The following is an 18,360-nucleotide window of genomic DNA, read 5'->3' as shown; positions in this document are numbered from 1 at the left end:
TTGAAGAAGGTGAAAAAAAAACACCGTCCCCTCGTCGTCTTCGATGGAATCCCCAAATCCGGGAGGTCGCCGGCCGGAACCCTCTTCCGCCGCCGCGGCCTTCGCCGTACTTCCGAGCGTGCACCCGGAATGATACTCCCCCGCCTCCGCCGTAGATTTTCGGTGCCCGTGGCCGTGGGGTGGAGGACCGAGCAATCAGGTTGGGAGCTTTCGAGGCTGGCTGGGGAGCGGTGAGAGGAGATGAGGCAGAGGACAGGGGAGGGAGGGAGCTAGCCTCTTCAAGGCCAGCTCACATCGGGGGAGCAAGATGGAGGCCATGGCGCCGCCCCGCTGCCGTCGCCGTCCGGCGCCACCGTCCCCGTTCCTCTCTGCTTCTCCAGCAACCGTCCGGAGAGTGGGCACGCCGGAGACTGCGAGTGGTGGTGCACCCACGGGCGGAACGGGGAGCGGGAGGCTCAGATTCAGATTCAGGTAAGAAAACTGAACCTAAGAATATTCTAGCAGCTGGCTACTGCATTTTTAGGTCACTTTCTGTTGTGTATTTTACCTCCACTGCACTTTCTACTGCGTCACAGTGATGCCAGACGGCAACATTTATCTAGACAATATTAAGACAGTTGTATATATCCATGTTTTTCCCCATGTCTCATCCTTCTGAAACCCAAACCATGCAATTGCAGCACTTGTCTGGATTTAAGTATTTGTATCTGGTGTTTCGGGCACTGTTTATTGGTCCTATGTATTCCTTTATTTCTTCATGTATTTGTGTGCATGTTCGTAAATGAAAGTCGATGTATAGCTTTTCAGTGTGTAAATTTAGTCAAGCAAGCAGTGTGTTGAGTCTGTGAGCAAGCCCAAACTTTAATTTATTATTACTGTTGCCCGTAAAAAACAACATGTAAAATCAGTAAATCACACTATCATATGGATGGTTTTTTGTTTTTCAGAGGTCAGAACTACAAAACTATCAAATTACCATGGCATTTACTGGGCTTTTGGTTGTTCGGCGGTGCTGGGCTAGTGTGCCTGGGAATTCTGATATAGCTGTCTCGTCGTCTATGACGATCGATCCCCAAATCCCCCCGGTGAGCGCCGGCAGAATCCTCAAGCCAAGCCACACCGGAGGAGGAGGGGGCCATAACGCCGCCCTCGTTCCTCTTTGCTTCTCCAGCATCCCTCAAGACAAACGCATTCCAACATGTACATCTCCGCTTCGAAATTCAAATGGATACTTGCTAGCATTATTTGCCTCCATTTTCATTACAAGTAAGGAAGCAAGCACATGACTGTTATGCTGCTTCTTCTCCTTTTTGTGCTTCCCTCTGCGTGCCAATGGCATAGTGGACGCCAATTGTAAAAAGACTCGGTGTCTTCGCCTCTGGCATTAGTGTTGGCAACGGACAGTAAAAAGTAATTATCCTGTAGGTAGCCAGCTGGCCTCATTAGCATAAATATATTACTGACATGGTCCCTTTCATAATAGTATTGCGTATTACTGGGAAGCATCACAGCATCACGTGCCTGCACACTAATCTGTGTGATGCAACATGGCTACTAACATTTGTCTAGATAGCGCAGCAACGCGCTCACACATACAGATAGATGTAGCCCTGACTGATGACCGTTCTTGAAGATGCTGCCATTGGTGGCCAAGAAAACAAACTTTCCTGAAAAGATGCTACTCGAAAGCAGTGTTGTTTTATTAAGTACGAGTGTACTACAACACTACAACCATCATTTGTATACTGTGCTATTGAGGAAATCAAACACATCCACATGTTGTGCCTCTTCCTGAAAGTTAATAGTAGCTAGCATTTGCTTCCATCTTCCTCGCAACCAAGCAAGCGCATCTTGCACAGACCATTTTCTTCTCCACTCGCACTGCACTTGAGCTTCTCTGTGTTCTTGGTGTTCCGATGGCAGAGGTGGTGGCCACCATGGTGGTCGGACCACTGCTCAAAATCGTGATGGGGAAGGCGTCCAGCTACCTCCTCGACAAGTACAAGGTGTTGAAGGGCATGGAGGAGCAACATGAGATCCTGATGCGCAAACTGCCTGCCATCCTGGACATCATCACCGACGCCGAGCAGGAAGCAGGGCACAGAGAAGGGGCAGCTGCCTGGCTCCAGGCCATCAAGAAGGTGGCTTACCAGGCAAATGAAGTCTTCGACGAGTTCAAGTACGAGGCGCTTCGTCGTAAGGCCAAAAAGGAGGGGCACTACAACGACCTTGGCTTCAGTGTGGTAAAAGTCTTTCCCACCCACAACCGTTTTGTATTTCGTAACAGGATGGGAAGAAAGCTCCGCAAGATTGTGCAGGCCATCGAGGTCCTTGTGGCTGAAATGAACGCCTTTGGCTTTACATATCAGAAGCAACTGCCTTTATCCAAGCAGTGGCGACAGACGGGTCATGTTATCTTCGATCCAAAGAATATTAGTAGCAGATCCAGAGCCAATGATAATAAGAATATTGTTGACTTGCTAGTTGGTCAAGCTAACAATGCAGATCTCGCGGTTGTTCCCATCGTTGGAATGGGGGGTCTGGGCAAAACCACATTAGCGCAAGTTGTCTACAATGAACCTGAAATTCAGAAGCATTTTGATTTGCTGCTATGGGTGTGTGTCTCTGACAGGTTTGATGTGGACTCTCTGGCTAACAACATAGTCGAAGCAGCTCCTGAAAAGAAGGATGATGGTACAGAAGATGCTGCTTCCAAGAAGAAGACACCATTGGATAGACTTCAGGATCTGGTGAGTGGGCAAAGGTACCTCCTTGTACTGGATGACGTCTGGACTAGAGAGGTTCATAAATGGGAACAACTTAAGGCCCGACTTCAACATGGTGGCATGGGTAGTGCGGTCTTGACAACAACTCGTGATGGTAGAGTTGCTGAAATGATGCGTACTGTTGAAGCTTATAATCTCACAGCTTTGACAGATCAATACATTAAAGAAATCATCGAGACAAGAGCATTCAGCTGTTTCAAGAAGGAAGAGGAAAGGCCTTCTGTGTTGGTGAATATGGTTGATGAGATTGTGGAGAGATGTGCTGGCTCTCCATTAGCCGCAACAGCACTAGGCTCTGTACTGTGTACCAAGACCACTAAGGAAGAATGGGAGGCTGTATTAAGCAGAAGCATCATTTGCACCGAGGAGAATGGAATCTTACCAATACTCAAGCTCAGTTACAACGACTTGCCGTCGCATATGAAGCAATGCTTTGCTTTTTGTGCTATATTTCCCAAGGATCACAAGATTGATGTGGACAAGCTGATCCAATTATGGATTGCACATGGCTTCATCCAGGAAAATCAAACTCTTCTTGAAACCATCGGCAAACAGATTTTCAACGAGCTGGCCTCAAGGTCATTCTTCCAGGATGTCGAACAAGTCAAAGCCACGGTCAAGGAAATTGAAGACACCGGGTCATGTTATTCCAGAACTACATGTAAAATCCATGACCTTATGCATGATGTTGCACTTTCAGTAATGGAAAAGGAATGTGCCTTGGCAAGTGACGAACCAGGCAAGATTGAATCTGTTATCGCATCTGAGGAATCAAATCAGAGTGAGTGGCTTCCAAACACTGCTCGTCATTTATTTTTGTCATGCAAGGAACCAGAAAGAAAATTGAATAGTTCTCTAGAGAAAAGCTCTCCAGCTATCCAAACTCTTATATGTGATGGGCCTATGGAAAGTTCGTTGCAACATTCATCAAAATACAGCTCTTTGCAAGCATTGCAGGTGCAACTCTGTTTATGGAGAGGAGCATTTCAGCTGAAACCAGAGCATCTACATCACCTGAGGTACCTAGATCTCTCAAGAAGTAGATATATCAAAGCACTTCCTGAATATGTGAGCATTCTATACAACCTTCAAACGCTGAACCTCTCCGGCTGTAGATCTCTTTGTAGACTTCCAAGACAAATGAAGTATATGACTTCCCTTCGTCACCTTTACACTCATGGTTGTCCAGAGCTTAAGTGCATGCCCACAGACCTCAAGAAACTCACATCCCTTCAAACACTTACATGCTTTGTAGCAGGTAGTGAGCCTAATTGTAGTAATGTTGGAGAGCTTGGAAATTTAAACCTTGGTGGTCAACTAAAGCTACGTAATCTGGCAAACGTGACAGAAGTGGATGCAAAAGCAGCAAACCTTGTGAACAAGGAGCTAAGAGAATTGAGATTAACATGGACCTTCAGATGGAATTATTTTCAAGGTAATACTAGCTGGCGGGATGACGAAAACGATGCAAAAGTGCTCGAGAATCTCAAACCTCATGATGGACTACATGCCATACGGATACAGTCATATGGAGCCACCACCTTCCCAACATGGATGACTATGTTGCAAAACATTGTTGAGATCCATCTTTTCAGCTGTACAAAACTAGTATGGTTGTTCAGCGGTGAGTGTGATACATCGTTTGCATTTCCAAATCTGAAGGAGCTTATGCTAAAAGGTCTTGTTTGTTTGGAGAGATGGTGGGAAAAAGATAATGATGGGATGCAAGGTGAGGTGATGATGTTTCCTCTACTTGAGAAGCTGCATATTAGCGACAGTGTAAAGTTGAAAGCATTGCCAGGAAAACCGACCTTCCCTAAGCTTCAGAATGTTCGTGTTGAGAAATGTCCAGAGTTGACAACTGCAGCTAAATCACCAAAGCTCGGTGTATTGAAGATGGAAGGACGTGAGGTAGAGTTGTTCTTGTGGGTAGCGAGACATCTAACTTCATTGACCAATCTGGAACTGACTAGCACTGAACATAGTACAGATACAACCTCGATGGGGGCTGAGAATAGTTTGAGGGAAGTGGTGAACATCAAGGAGAATGGGAATGCTCAAAACTTTCCTTTAGAAGTCTTGGTGTTAAGAGACTTTAAGTCAGGTGTACGTGTAACAGAGCTATGCGCATGCTTTGTACACCTTCAAGATTTGTCAATTATGAGGTGCCATGAGCTCGTCCACTGGCCAGAAACATTGTTCGAAGGTTTGGTATCCTTGAGGAGGCTTCTGGTTGCAAATTGTGATAATCTGACTGGATATGCACAAGTTTCTACTGAGCCATCAGCATCATCAGAGACCAGTCATCTCCTGCCACGTCTAGAGTATCTGGATATATACGATTGTGAAAACTTGGTTGAGCTCTTCAACATCCCTCCATCTCTCAAGAAAATGTACATTGATAAATGCAGTAAGCTTGAGTCCACATCCGGCAGGAAGCAGAAGCAGGGACAGTCAGTATCATCGACTCATCAAGGGTCATCCAGTATAGAAGAATTAACATTCTACAGCTGTCATGGCTTAACAGGGGTCCTCTATTTTCCCCCATCCCTCAAGACACTAAGCATTGTTGGCTGTGGTGGGTTGACATCTCTGGAATCCTGCTCTCCTGAGTTCAAATCCTTGGAGTCCCTCAAGCTTTGGGATTGCAAGACCCTGGAATCCCTACCGGATGTCCCGCAAGCATACTCATCTCTCCAAAGTCTTTGCATTTGTGACTGTCCTTGTATGAAGACGCTCCCTGTCAGCCTGCAGCAACGGCTGAGCAGCATCCTGGAGAAATACTTAGATGCTCATTATTATGAAAGTAAGCATGCAGAAATTAACTTCTCTACTACTCCTTTCTAGTGAGTATTAAATGTGCTAGTTCGAAAATGGCAATAGCATCAATGGTAGGACAACAGGGAATTGGAGCAAGTTAAATGCCCATTTAACCTAAAATTCGTCATTTCTGTAATGATATTTCTCTAAGTGTGAGTTTTTATATCGACAATCTGTGCAGAGCCTATGTTGCTGAAGCCGAAGACATGGAAATATGTCTGCAAAGGTTGAACTACTATTCCCAGAGACATTGAACGTGCTGTTTGCAAAGGTTGGTAATATGGCACCTCCCTTATTTACTTTGCAGAGAGAAAAATGTATGCCGCATCACTATATGTTTGGCTTCCTTCTGGTGTTAACCGTGTATGGCTTGTTTGCAGAATCCTTCCAGAAGAGGCAGACTGAAGGGGAGGCGAGATCATTTGGAGTAGAACTATTGTCTTGCAAGACCCTTCACGATCAGTAATTGTTGTAGCTGGGATCAGGTGCGCACAGGAAGTTGTTGCCATGCCGAATCGGGAGATCAGTAATCAGAAAGCACTCCTGTAATAATTTTGCATACCATTTTATATATCCCCAGAAAGTGATCTTCTTTGGATAATTTAGTGCGTGTGTTTTCCACTTTATCTACAGGCTGCTATATCATTGTGCCATTGTTTTTTCCAACTGGCACTGGTGGTGTTCTGCCCTGGCACTGTCAGTTCTTTTGTCAAAATTCTCAGTATTTGTTTGGGTGCTATGCCCGAAAGAGATAACTTTTTGACTCAATTTTTGGCATGTCTTGTCCGTCAGTCTCTGTATGACCGTATGTATGACAGTACTATTGCGTTGACTTATCATTGTGTTTGCTGACCATTGTATATATCTGAAGCTATTGATTGCCCCATATGATCTGCACTAGGAATACTGCAACGCTCTGACCTGGACACCGTCAGTTTTTGTCAAAACTATCACAGCTATCCCAATTTTATTTATGGACTTGTCTGCCAGACTCATAACTCCTATTTATATGCAGTCAATATTGCGTTTACCACATATACCAGTACTAGTGTTTTGATTTGCACATGGATCTGATGTTATTTATGGAATATCTGAAGTTGTCGAACCACTTCATTTTTTGGTTTTCATTCGTACCCCGCACTATGAATCCTGTTTTTAAGTGATGTTAGGAACTTTGGTAAACATTGCATTGTCACGAACACACTTAAATTTCGGTGATTGAGGCTTTTAGGGGATAGTGGATTTCAGAGATGATGTGTTGATTTTCAGACCTGCGGCAGACTGAGCGTTCCCATCGAGAGGCCGCCGACGGTGTCTCCGGTTGTACACCTTTTGTAATCCTTACCATAGCCTGTGTGTCGATGGACGGCTTCGACATTCCGTTGACCGTTGGAGCCCTCAATCTTGAAGAATCCACTGCATTCGTCTGTGTCCAGAGAGACATTACACCGTCAGACAAATGCGACAGCGTGTATGATGCAACTGGTTTCAGAGATTAACCGATGGACTTGGGATCAAGTACTTATGATGTAGACGAACACCTGCTGGACCACCAGTCAGGTAGACCTGCTCACGGACAAGCATGCATTAAACATTAAGCTGTATTACCAAGTAACCAAATGATTTGGGTTAGGCCCAATCAGTCAAAAAAGTTTCAGCATCCATTGCATTGAAAAAAATTCTTGATTTTTAAAAAAAATCATGAATTTGAAAAAGTTTACAAATTGAAAAGCATTCATGCATTTGAGAAAAAAATCCATGGATTAAAAAAAACATGATTTGAAAATAGTTCGTGAATTTAAGGAAATTTCATGGATTTGAAAGAAATGTTCACAAATTTGAAAAAGTGAGTGAATTTAAGAAAATGTTCATGATTTTGAAAACATGTTCACGGATTTGAAAAGGTTCATGATTCTAAAAAAAGTTCACGAATATAAGAAAAAAATACTCATGAATTTGAAGAAAATGTTCATGAATTTGAAAAGGTTCATGATTCTAAAAAGTTTGCAAATTTAAGAAAAAATCTTCACGAATTTAAGCAAATGAAAAAGAAAAAACCAATGAAAAAAAGGCCAGACAAAACAGAGAAAAGAAGAAGAACAACAAGAAAAGAGGTAACTAGGCACATCAAGTGAGCTTTCATAGTTGGAACTAAACCAAAGGATCTTTAGTTTAGTTCAAAAACACGCTAGGGAGGAGTCAAGATATACATGCAAAGTTAAAAACAAAGGCAGGGGCCCGCAACTAGGTAGCTAGGGTTCCGCCCCTTCCCCTCCCGCCGCCGCCGACCGCCGGCCTCGCTCCCCGCCTCCGTCCCCTTCCTCCCTCCTCCTCCCCCCGTCCAGATCAACCTCGCGCCTTCTCCCCGGGAGGTGGCCGGGGCGCAGCTCGAACTCCTCTCCAGCAGGCCCCCTCCTCCCCCATCTCCTCCCGCTGCCGCCGGCGGTCGCCACCGGCGCTGGCCCGGGTGGTACCGGCGGCGGCGGGCCTTCTCGTGCCCGCGCGCGCGTGCTTCCTTCCCGGGACAGGGAGGCGGCGGCGGTGCAGCTCGGCCTGGCTGCGGTCCGGCTGCCCTGCGGCGGCAGCCGGCGGCAAGCGTGGTGTCGGCGCCGCTCCTTGGCGGCGGGGCTACGTGGTGGTGCCGGGTGGCTGTCGTCGTGACCCCGGCCCGGATCTGGGCCCGACAGGCCCCATCTGGGTCCTAGCGGGATGGCCCCCCCGGCGTGGCCTCGTTGGTTGCGGCGCGGTGAGGAGGAGGAGCGGCTCGGATTTGGGGCATCGGCCAGTTGGAGCATATCGACAGCTGTGCCCCTGGCCACCAGATCAGGTTTGGAAACTTGAACTACACGGCAGATGTCCGTGGAGACTTGACCTTCGACGGATTCGGGCCTGCGCCAGGAGCGCCGGACAGCCACGACGGGCACGGCCTAGACCTGCTGTCGGACAACGCCCGAGACATTCTCCCCGAGGCAACCCCGTATCTAAATCCCGCAGGCCGCACACTTATCGACACCTACGGATGGAGGGCTGGACCCCACCCCGCAGGCCGCACACTTATCGACGGTGGAGCCGAATACGGGTCCCACCTCTGTGGAAGCCTGTAACCCCGGACCCCCGGACTCATATCCGGCTGTTGGTCCTGTTCCGCTCACTCTCGAGCCAGCCGAGCCAGTTTGGGCTCCGGTAATGGAGTTTACCGCTGCGGACATCTTTCAGCACTCGCCCTTTGGCGACACGCTGAGCTCCCTGAAGTCTCTCTGTTTGTCAGGAGACTCTGGGCCGAACCATGTCCGGCCCGAGTGGGAAGCAGGCGACGAAGGAATTCGGCGCCCACCCACCACCCACTTTATTGCCACGATCGAAGAATTAACCGATGTGCTTGACTAAGAAGACATCAACGGTATGGACGACGATGCAGGAGAGGCTCCAGAATCCCTAGAGCGCGGGACTACTACCTTGTCACACGATATATACATGGTAGATACGCCCAATAAAGACGGCAGCCCGGATAATAAAACACCCAGGCAAAAGCCAAAGAGGCAGCGCAGATGCCGCTCAAAGTCCAGCAATGGCAAAAACAGCGACAAGAGCGCAAGAAGGGTTGATATACCCGCAAACTCCAAAAGCAATAATGATCACATGGACCCAGCGATGGAGCAGGACGAGCCAGGTCACACCAAATCAAGTTCGAAGCAAATACCCGATTAACATGATCCGGAGGGACGAGCTCAGGATGCCGCCCCAGAACATGAAGATAGTCCAGACGACGATGCATTCATCATCCCGGACGAACAAGTGGAACGAGGCAACCTCCACAGAAAGCTTATCGCCACCGCAAGAAGTCTAGAAAAGCAGAAGCAACGGCTCAAGGCCGCGCAGGAAAAGCTAAGTCCCAAATGGAATAAGGTGCTAGACACTGAAGAAAGATATGGCGACGACCGTCATGCAAAAAGCTATCCGAAGCGGAAGCTACTGCCAGAATTCAACTACGCGGCCGTTCCACCAAAAGAAAATTCGACCAAGAAAACAGACGTACCGCCTCACAACCATAACAGAGCGGCAGCGGACACTGCGCATGATCCACGCGAATATCCGAACAAAAAGACCGGTGCAGCCAGGTCCATATATGGATCTAGAAGACACACCCCAGCGCAAGACTATGGTCACCCAAACGCTCATAAAAGCCAGATAGCAGTTCGGAATCAACCCCGGACACAACAACAGCCGACTACATGCCACAATGCGTCCAGATACAGAGGGGTTGCTCACCCCCTGTGCTTCACCGAAGCAGTACTGGACCATGAATTCCCACAAGGCTTCAAACCTGTGAACATAGAAGCATACGACGGCACGACAGACCCAGGGGTCTGGATCGAGGATTTTATCCTGCATATTCACATGGCTCGTGGGGATGACCTCCACGCCATCAAATACCTTCCCTCAAGTTGAAGGGACTAGCTCGACACTGGTTGAAAAGCCTCCCCGAAAACTCAATTGGGAGTTGGGAGGAACTCGAAGACGCTTTCAGGGCCAATTTTCAAGGGAATTATGTCCGGCCTCCGGATGCAAACGATCTAAGTCACATAATCCAACAGCCCGGAGAGTCCGCCCACAAGCTTTGGAATAGATTCCTCACTAAGAAGAATCAAATTGTCGACTGTCCGGACGCCGAAGCCTTAGCGGCTTTCAAACACGGCATCCGTGACAAATGGCTTGCCCGACACCTCGGCCAAGAAAATCCAAGGACAATGGCAGCCTTAACAAGCCTTATGACCCGCTTTTGCACGGGTGAGGATAGCTGGTTGGCCCGTAAAGGCACCAGCGACCCAGCACATCCGAACTAAGGGATGGCTACGGGAAGCCACGGCGTAATAAAAATAAACGCCAAAACAAGGAAGAGAGCCTGTATAGCACGACGGTTAACGCCGGATTCAGGGGCTCTCAACCTGATCAGAATAAGAAGCCATTCAAAGGCACTAAAGACGGACCGTCCGGTCTGAAGAGAGTCCTGGACAGACTATGCCAAATTCATGGCACCCCGGAAAAACCTGCAAACCACACCCATAGAGAGTGCTGGGTCTTCAAGCAGGCCGTCAAATTAAACACCGAACACAACGGGAGGGGCACACCAAGCGAAGACGAGGATGAACCTCACCAGCCGAACACTGGGGTACAAAAAAATTCCCGCCAGAGGTTAAAACAGTAAACATGATCCACGCGACTCGCACATCCACGAGAGGGCATAAACGCGCGCCCATAGAAGCGCACGATGTAAAGCCCGTCGTACCCACGTCTCACTACTGGATGTCTTGTCCGATCACTTTCGATCACATGGATGGCCGAACTAGTATTCTGCGCGGAGGATCACAGGCCTTGGTGCTTGACCCACTAATCGACGGATACCGTCTCACCCGTGTCCTCATGGACGGCGGGAGTGGGCTCAATTTAATATACAAGGACACGGTCCGCAGAATGGGGATAGACCCATCCAGAATTAAACAAAGCAACACCACCTTTGAAGGGGTGCTACCAGGCGTTGCAGCCCGCGCCAGGGGCTCCGTCATGCTGGAAGTAACATTCGGCTCCCCGGGCAACTCCAGAAGCAAGGAGCTGCTCTTCATTATCGCACCCTTCCAAAGCAGCTATCATGCATTGCTAGGAAGGACGGCCTTCGCCCACTTCAACGCATTGCCGCACTATGGCCACCTTACTCTCAAGATGCCCGGTCCCCGTGGCATCATCACCGTTAGCGGAATCATAAAGCGCCCTTCACGCGCAGAGGAATACGCGACAACCCTGGCGGCCGTACTATAAGCGGCCTCCAGTTTTAGAAAACATGATTGGTCATTACGACCACAGACACGGTTAGACGAGTCCAGTAGCCCGGATAAATTCAAACAGGGCACTGTATATGTAATACCATAAGGGAAACCAGGGGCTCCCTATATTTAATACAGCCCCACGCTTGGCTCAACCTTATTGGCAGGCCAACAACTTACAATCTTATTGCTGATCGCATACTTATGTTGCACCCTCCTACGAGTTTTTTCCTTTTTGCAGACAACGTTCGCACGATACCCTTCCAGGATACGGCACAATGGAGACAAAGGCGCAGACGTGCAGCAGGGCACCGTGCAACAGGTTTCTTTTTAGATTAAGCCCCTGTGTAAATCTTTTTTACTGCCTCTTGTTGTTTAACCATCCCATGGGTGCTATACCCACAGAGGTGAAGGAAATATGCCCTAGAGGCAATAATAAAGTTATTATTTATTTCCTTATATCATGATAAATGTTTATTATTCATGCTAGAATTGTATTAACCGGAAACATGATACATGTGTGAATACATAGACAAACATAGTGTCACTAGTATGCCTCTACTTGACTAGCTCGTTAATCAAAGATGGTTAAGTTTCCTAACCATAGACATGAGTTGTTATTTGATTAACGGGATCACATCATTAGGAGAATGATGTGATTGACATGACCCATTCCGTTAGCCTAGCACTTGATCGTTTAGTATATTGCTATTGCTTTCTTCATGACTTATACATGTTCCTGTAACTATGAGATTATGCAACTCCCGTTTACCGGAGGAACACTTTGGGTGCTACCAAACGTCACAGCATAACTGGGTGATTATAAAGGAGTACTACAGGTGTCTTCAAAGGTACATGTTGGGTTGGCGTATTTTGAGATTAGGTTTTGTCACTCTGATTGTCGGAGAGGTATCTCTGGGCCCTCTCGGTAATGCACATCACTATAAGGCTTGCAAGCAATGTAGCTAATGAGTTAGTTACGGAATGATGCATTATGTAACGAGTAAAGAGACTTGCCGGTAACGAGATTGAATTAGGTATTGGATACCGACGATCAAATCTTGGGCAAGTAACATGCCGATGACAAAGGGAACAACGTATGTTGTTATGCGGTTTGACCGATAAAGATCTTCGTAGAATATGTGGGAGCCAATATGAGCATCCAGGTTCCGCTATTGGTTATTGATCGAGAATAGTTCTAGGTCATGTCTACATTGTTCTCGAATCCGTAGGGTCCACACGCTTAAGGTTTCGATGACAATTATATTATGAGTTTATGAGTTTTGATGTACCGAAGGAGTTCGGAGTCCCGGATGAGATCGGGGACATGACGAGGAGTCTCAAAATGGTCGAGACATAAAGATCGATATATTGGACGACTATATTCGGAGTTCGAAAAGGTTCCGAGTGATTCGGTTATTTTTCAGAGTACCGGAGAGTTACGGGAATTCGCCGGGGAGTATATGGGCCTTATTGGGCCATACGGGAATAGAGGAGAGAGGCCGAAAAAAAGGAGGCGCGCAGTGGGAGCTCCTAGGTTCAGGAAGCTGGCGCTCATAGCCGCGCGTGCTGGGCCGGCCCACGAGACGCCTTATCTATACCACAAAAAAAATCCCCTAAAAGGGTTGCTCCCGTGAGGGAGCGATCACGCAACATCGAGTACCTGTTCCACTCGCCTAACCACTAGGGCAACCAACTGATCATGTATATTTTCAGCGCGAACATCTTAAGAATAATTAAAGTCGAGCTATTTATTGCGCACAGATTTGGGAAAACGAAATTTTTTAGGAAGAAATTTGAAAGTTCACAGATTTCAAAATACATCACGAATTGAAAAGGTTAACGAACTAAAAAATCATTGATTTTAAAAAAGTTCACAAATTTCAAAAAAGTTCATCAGTTTTGAAAAATAGTTCATCAATATCAAAATAGTTCACTCGAATTTAAAAGAAGTTCAACGAATTTGAAAAATGTTCATCGAATTTGAAAAAAAGTTCATCAAAGTTGGAAAAGGTTCATCAAATTTGAAAAAAGTTCATCAGATTTGAAAAAGTTCATCAAATTTGATAAAAATCATCGAAATCTAGAGAAAGTTCATCAAATTTGAAAAAGTTCATGGAACTTAAAAAAAATGTATTTTTCGTTTTTTGTTCGTGATTTCAAAATTTGTTCATATTTTTCAAATTTATTCACTTTTTCGAACTTTGTTCACAATTTTAAATTGTTTAGTGTACATAAAAAATGTTCAATGGATATTTAAACGGTTTTTCACAACATATCACAAAATTGTTCAATGTGTAGTTAAAATTTGTTCAGATTAAAAATATAAAAATGTTCAATGTATAAAATTTGTTCATCTTATATAAAAAATGTATAAATATGTTTTAAATTATTTCAATGTATATCGCAAAAATGTTCGCTGTGTAGTTAAAAATTGTTCATCGTACACCGAAAAAAATGTTCAGTGTATATTTGAAAATCGCTCATAGTATATAAATTTTTGTTCATGTTATCAATAATTGTTCACGTTTTAAAAAAATCATGGAATTTCAAAATTTTCATTGAATTTTAAAAAAGTTCACGGATTTAAAAATGGTTCAAAACAAATGTTTGATAAATCTAAAAAGGTTCACGAAGTAGAAAAAATAAAAAGAGAAAAATAGAAGAAAGACCGGCCAAAAAGAAAGAAAACACAAAGCAGGTTCACGTTCTTTATTTGAGGAACTATAAAAGACCCTCTCAACCACAAAAGGACGTTGTCCCTGTATGGAGACCGTGCGGTGAAGGGTTCGAAACACCCGTACGCACCTTTTTTGAAAGATTTAAGAGAAGAAGGGGAAAAAAGAGTAAGACGGGCCGGCCCACTGTGGGATGGTGGGTGTGCGCCCCATTGCACAAACAGTTGTTACGGGCGCAGAGGGCGCCGTTTAGGAAATGCCGCGCGTAGCCCCCCTCTGGTCCGAATTGGACAAGGGGTGCGGCCCTTTTTTCCTTCCTCCTCTCCCCCTCTTTCCCCCTTCTCCTACTCCAACAAGGAAGGAGGGAGTCCTACTCCCGGTGGGAGTAGGACTCCCCTTGGCGCGCCCCTCCTAGACCGGCCGCCCCCTCCCCCCTGCTCCTTTATATACAAGGGCAGGGGGGCATCTCTAGGCACAACAATAATTGATCCCTTGGATCTCTTAGCCGTGTGCGGTGCCCCCCTCCACCATAATCCACCTCGATAATATCATAGCGGTGCTTAGGTGAAGCCCTGCGTCGGTAGTACATCAAGATCGTCACCACACCGTCGTGCTGACGGAACTCTCCCTCGACACTCGGCTGGATCGGAGTTCGAGGGACGTCATCGAGCTGAACGTGTGCTAGAACTCGGAGGTGCCGTAGTTTCGGTGCTTGATCGGTCGGGCCGTGAAGACGTACGACTACATCAACCGCGTTGTTCTAACGCTTCCGCTTTCGGTCTACGAGGGTACGTGGACATTACTCTCCCCTCTCGTTGCTATGCATCACCATGATCTTGCGTGTGCGTAGGAATTTTTTTGAAATTACTACGTTCCCCAACAAGAGGATACTGCCGTTTTTGGCATTTGGCCACGACAGACTAAATTGCATGTACCTAGAAATAAAGGGCTTAAAATAGGCTCTTGTCAACCTATCTTCTTTTACAAAATACCGAATACCCTCGGGAGTGTTCGGCGTCATGAGTTTGGCCGTATATGCATGAGCTCCGAATCATGTCTTTGGTCAAAATGTTGGGTTTGCCCGGCTCCTGGGTTTGCCGCCTTACGTTCCGCTATCATCCGGCTAAGGCAGGCCAAAGGAGAACTACTGCGATTGTGCCCTGGTTATTCCGGATGAGCGCCTCAGTAGAGAAAGCCGAAAACTGACCGTCATGATACAGCGAGAGACTATTCAACCACTCGAAGACTCACCGGAATCCCTAAAGATTCCTCCGCCTTAACGAAGGGCCGTTTCCCGTCTATGTACACATGCGCCCGTATTCGGATGCACGTGGAGGTACCAGGGGCTACATAGTAGCCCCACCATTAGACTCCCATGACTAAGCGAAAGTGTTACAGCTATATAGTCCGGTTGCCTAGTTCGGCGTGCGATCACCTCCTTAATGGACCAAGACGATGGATCAAGTGTGATTATGCATATTTTTTCTTTTCGCCAACACCCCCGCATTGTCCGCGAGGGGGCTGAAGCCAACGACTGCTATTTTTCAGACTACTTATACATATAAGAATAGCCACAAAGGGAGGACAATCATACTTCCGGGCACAAGTATAAACATAGCCTCATAATTAAACTAAACATTGTTTTCTACAATGATTCGACTTATCACTCGAATAAAACACTCTTCGAGCACTGCGCCTCTATTAGGCGGGCACCTTCTGTGACTTGCGCCAAGTAGTGCTCGGCCGGATGTTGGACTCCCGCCGGATCCTGGCTCGCTATTACAGTGGCCTCCATATCCGTCCAGTACGCTTTAACGCGGGCTAGAGCCATCCGCGCACCTTCTATGCACGTCGACCTTCTCAGGGCGTCAATCGGGGACACGGCTCCAAGGAATTGTTGCACCAAACCAAAGTAGCTGTCCGGCTTAGGCCCCTTCGGCCAAAGATGGTCTATCACAGACCGCATTGCAAGTCCGAACAGCCTGTGAAGCTCGGCCATAGCAGCCACCTTCTCATTCAGTGGCAGCGGGCGAGTGGGAGCATTGAATTGCGACCGGAAAAGCTTCTCCACTTCTTCATTGCCTTGGCCCTCGAAGAACTTGACAGCATCAGCTGTACTATTAGCCAAGTCCGCATATGCGTCTGCAGGACTTATGCGACCCGCCAGGGGAGCATACTTCGGATCCAAGAACTTCATCCATACTAAGTACGAGCCCCCAGCCACGATTTTTTCAGCTTGTTGGAGCTCCTCCTGCATACTCCGGATCTCGGTCCGCATCTCCTTGGCGGCATTACATGCCTTGTCCAGCTCGGCCGAAATATCCTTATTCTCCTTTTCAAGGAGTGCGCACTGGTCGGCGGCATTTTTTAACTCTTCAGCCATTTCGGCTATCTTTTCCTCGCTTCGGCGACGAGCAGCCTATTCGGCTCTCAACTCTTCGGCCGCCTTTAGGATAGCCGCATTGGTAGCTCGAGCCTGTTCCTTGGCTTGAGCAAGTTCCGCCCTCAGGGCCTCCACGGCAGCGGCACCATCTGCAGTGCACACATATTGCATTAACATTATGCCGCTTTGGCATTTTCTTACACATTATAATAAAAACCAAGCACATACCCTGGGACTCCTCAAGCCATTTATTCACCGCGTGATATCGACATCGATGGATCCGATTTGCCTCCTTAGCTCGGCAACTGCGACAGACTGGTCGGCTGCCGGATCCTTGTATACCTGCGCACATGTACGACGCAGCCATCAGCATACGATCCCCCGTTTGCCGCCTATGGCGGGAAACCAGAGTCTCAGGGGCTACTATCTATAGGGAGCACACCTAGCGCGTGCTTCATAACCAAAAAGTTGTGCATTTTTTTACATACCTCAAAGCCTTTGAGCAGGATTGTAAATGCCTCATGCAAGCCGCTGGTAGCGGATGAAATCTTCATGAGCACAGTGCTCATTAAAGAGCGGTGCTCCTATGAGAGCGCGGCTCGCTCCAGACAGCCCGTCAGTACGTTCGGCTGGACACTAAACTGCGCCGGACCCTTCTCATCGCCGCCCGTGGGAGCCAAATGCTCCGGGCTCAGGGCGGCTGACGTACTAGCCTCCGGCTTCGGTATATCCGGACACCTCCGTGACGACACCTCCGTGTCGCCCGCCTCATGAGGCGGAGAGTTGGGTGGGGTTTCGCTCTCCATCATCTCCGTACGAAGGTCCCCCGAAGACGAACTCTGTTGAGAAGAGCTGCTCGCTGGACTACAAAAACAAAGTCCTGGTTATGGATCTCGGAGTAACATCTCACCTTCGAATTAATGAATGACTTACGACTTGTTGGGGGGCTGGCCCGTTGGTGGGCATGACGTGGTGAGGGCGCCCGTCGTGGCAGATCCCCTTGGTGATGTTTTCTTCCCTTGCTTGGGCATCTCCGCCTCCAAATCTTCGGACGCGGTCCTCTTCTTCCCGTGTGGGGAGGAGGCTTTGACCTTCCCTTCCCAACTATCATCCATAAGAGGGTTAGCGGTTTCCCCGATCTGGATGCGCAGCGCGTGAAGTTCGGCTTCACTGCCCTTTCCTTCGTCCTTCTCTAATGGGATTTTGCTGAGCGCCCGGTCCAGCATCTTTGCAATAGTGGGACCAGGCGAGCCTTCAGGAAGTGGGGCCGGACACCTGATTCTCTTCGCCTTGTCAAGCCATTCCTGGCCGCGGAGAGTGTTAGAATAATAATAATGATGAATATAAATGAAGTGTCCGGCTTTAAGGTTACTTACTTGGGCATCTAGGCGATTGTAGCTTAGGCCCGCATCCTCGGTGGTGTCCGGACACTTTGCTTGTGGTCCGAAAAATAATTTACACATTCCTTCGAGCGTCAAGCCGAAGAAGTGCCTAATAGTCCGTGGACCTTCCGGACTAAATTCCCACATTCGGAGAGACCGACGTTTGCACGGCAATATCCGCCGGACTAGCATTACTTGAATTATGCTGACAAGATTTATGTCCCTCCTAATAAGCTCCCGGATGCGGTTCTGCAGTTCTGGTACATCGCCAGCAGGCCCATAACTCCGTCCCACATCGGTCCAAGACGCCAACTGTGATGGAGGGCCTGAGCGGAACTCGGGGGCAGCTACCCACTTCGTGCCTTTGGGAGCGGTGACATAGAACCATCTCCGCTGCCATACATCGGACACTTCCGAAAAAGAACCCTCTGGCCATGGGGCATCGGCATTCCTGCTTATTATGGTGCCTCCGTACTCCACATGTCGCCCCTC

At 47.6% G+C, this 18,360-nt stretch overlaps 1 protein-coding gene across 2 annotated transcripts; it reads left to right on the top strand.

Annotated features, from left to right (window-relative positions):
- LOC123163046 (putative disease resistance protein RGA4) lies at positions 1 to 6,644 on the top strand. Of its 2 annotated transcripts, XM_044580802.1 has the most exons (4): positions 1 to 471; positions 948 to 5,592; positions 5,788 to 5,877; positions 5,987 to 6,644. In XM_044580802.1, exons 2-3 carry the CDS (start codon positions 1,917 to 1,919, stop codon positions 5,835 to 5,837), a joined length of 3,726 nt encoding a protein of 1,241 aa, XP_044436737.1. In that variant the 5' UTR covers positions 1 to 471; positions 948 to 1,916; the 3' UTR covers positions 5,838 to 5,877; positions 5,987 to 6,644. The 2 variants fall into 2 exon arrangements, with proteins under 2 accessions (XP_044436737.1, XP_044436739.1); XM_044580804.1 differs by lacking the exon at positions 1 to 471 and having other exon boundaries at positions 479 to 5,592.
- The last annotated feature ends 11,716 nt before the right edge of the window (positions 6,645 to 18,360 follow it).

The sequence above is a fragment of the Triticum aestivum genome, chromosome 7B, assembly GCF_018294505.1.
Source record: "Triticum aestivum cultivar Chinese Spring chromosome 7B, IWGSC CS RefSeq v2.1, whole genome shotgun sequence".
Lineage (NCBI taxonomy): Eukaryota > Viridiplantae > Streptophyta > Magnoliopsida > Poales > Poaceae > Triticum > Triticum aestivum.
Note: the sequence above shows the minus strand (reverse complement) of the source record. Positions and strands in the feature narration are given on the sequence as shown.

Coding starts and splice junctions, on each gene's coding strand:
- LOC123163046 (XM_044580802.1), top strand. CDS start 1,917: ATGGCAGAGGTGGTGGCCACCATGGTGGTCGGACCACTGCTCAAAATC. Junction 5,593..5,787: donor AGATGCTCATTATTATGAAA/GTAAGCATGCAG, acceptor CAATCTGTGCAG/AGCCTATGTTGCTGAAGCCG.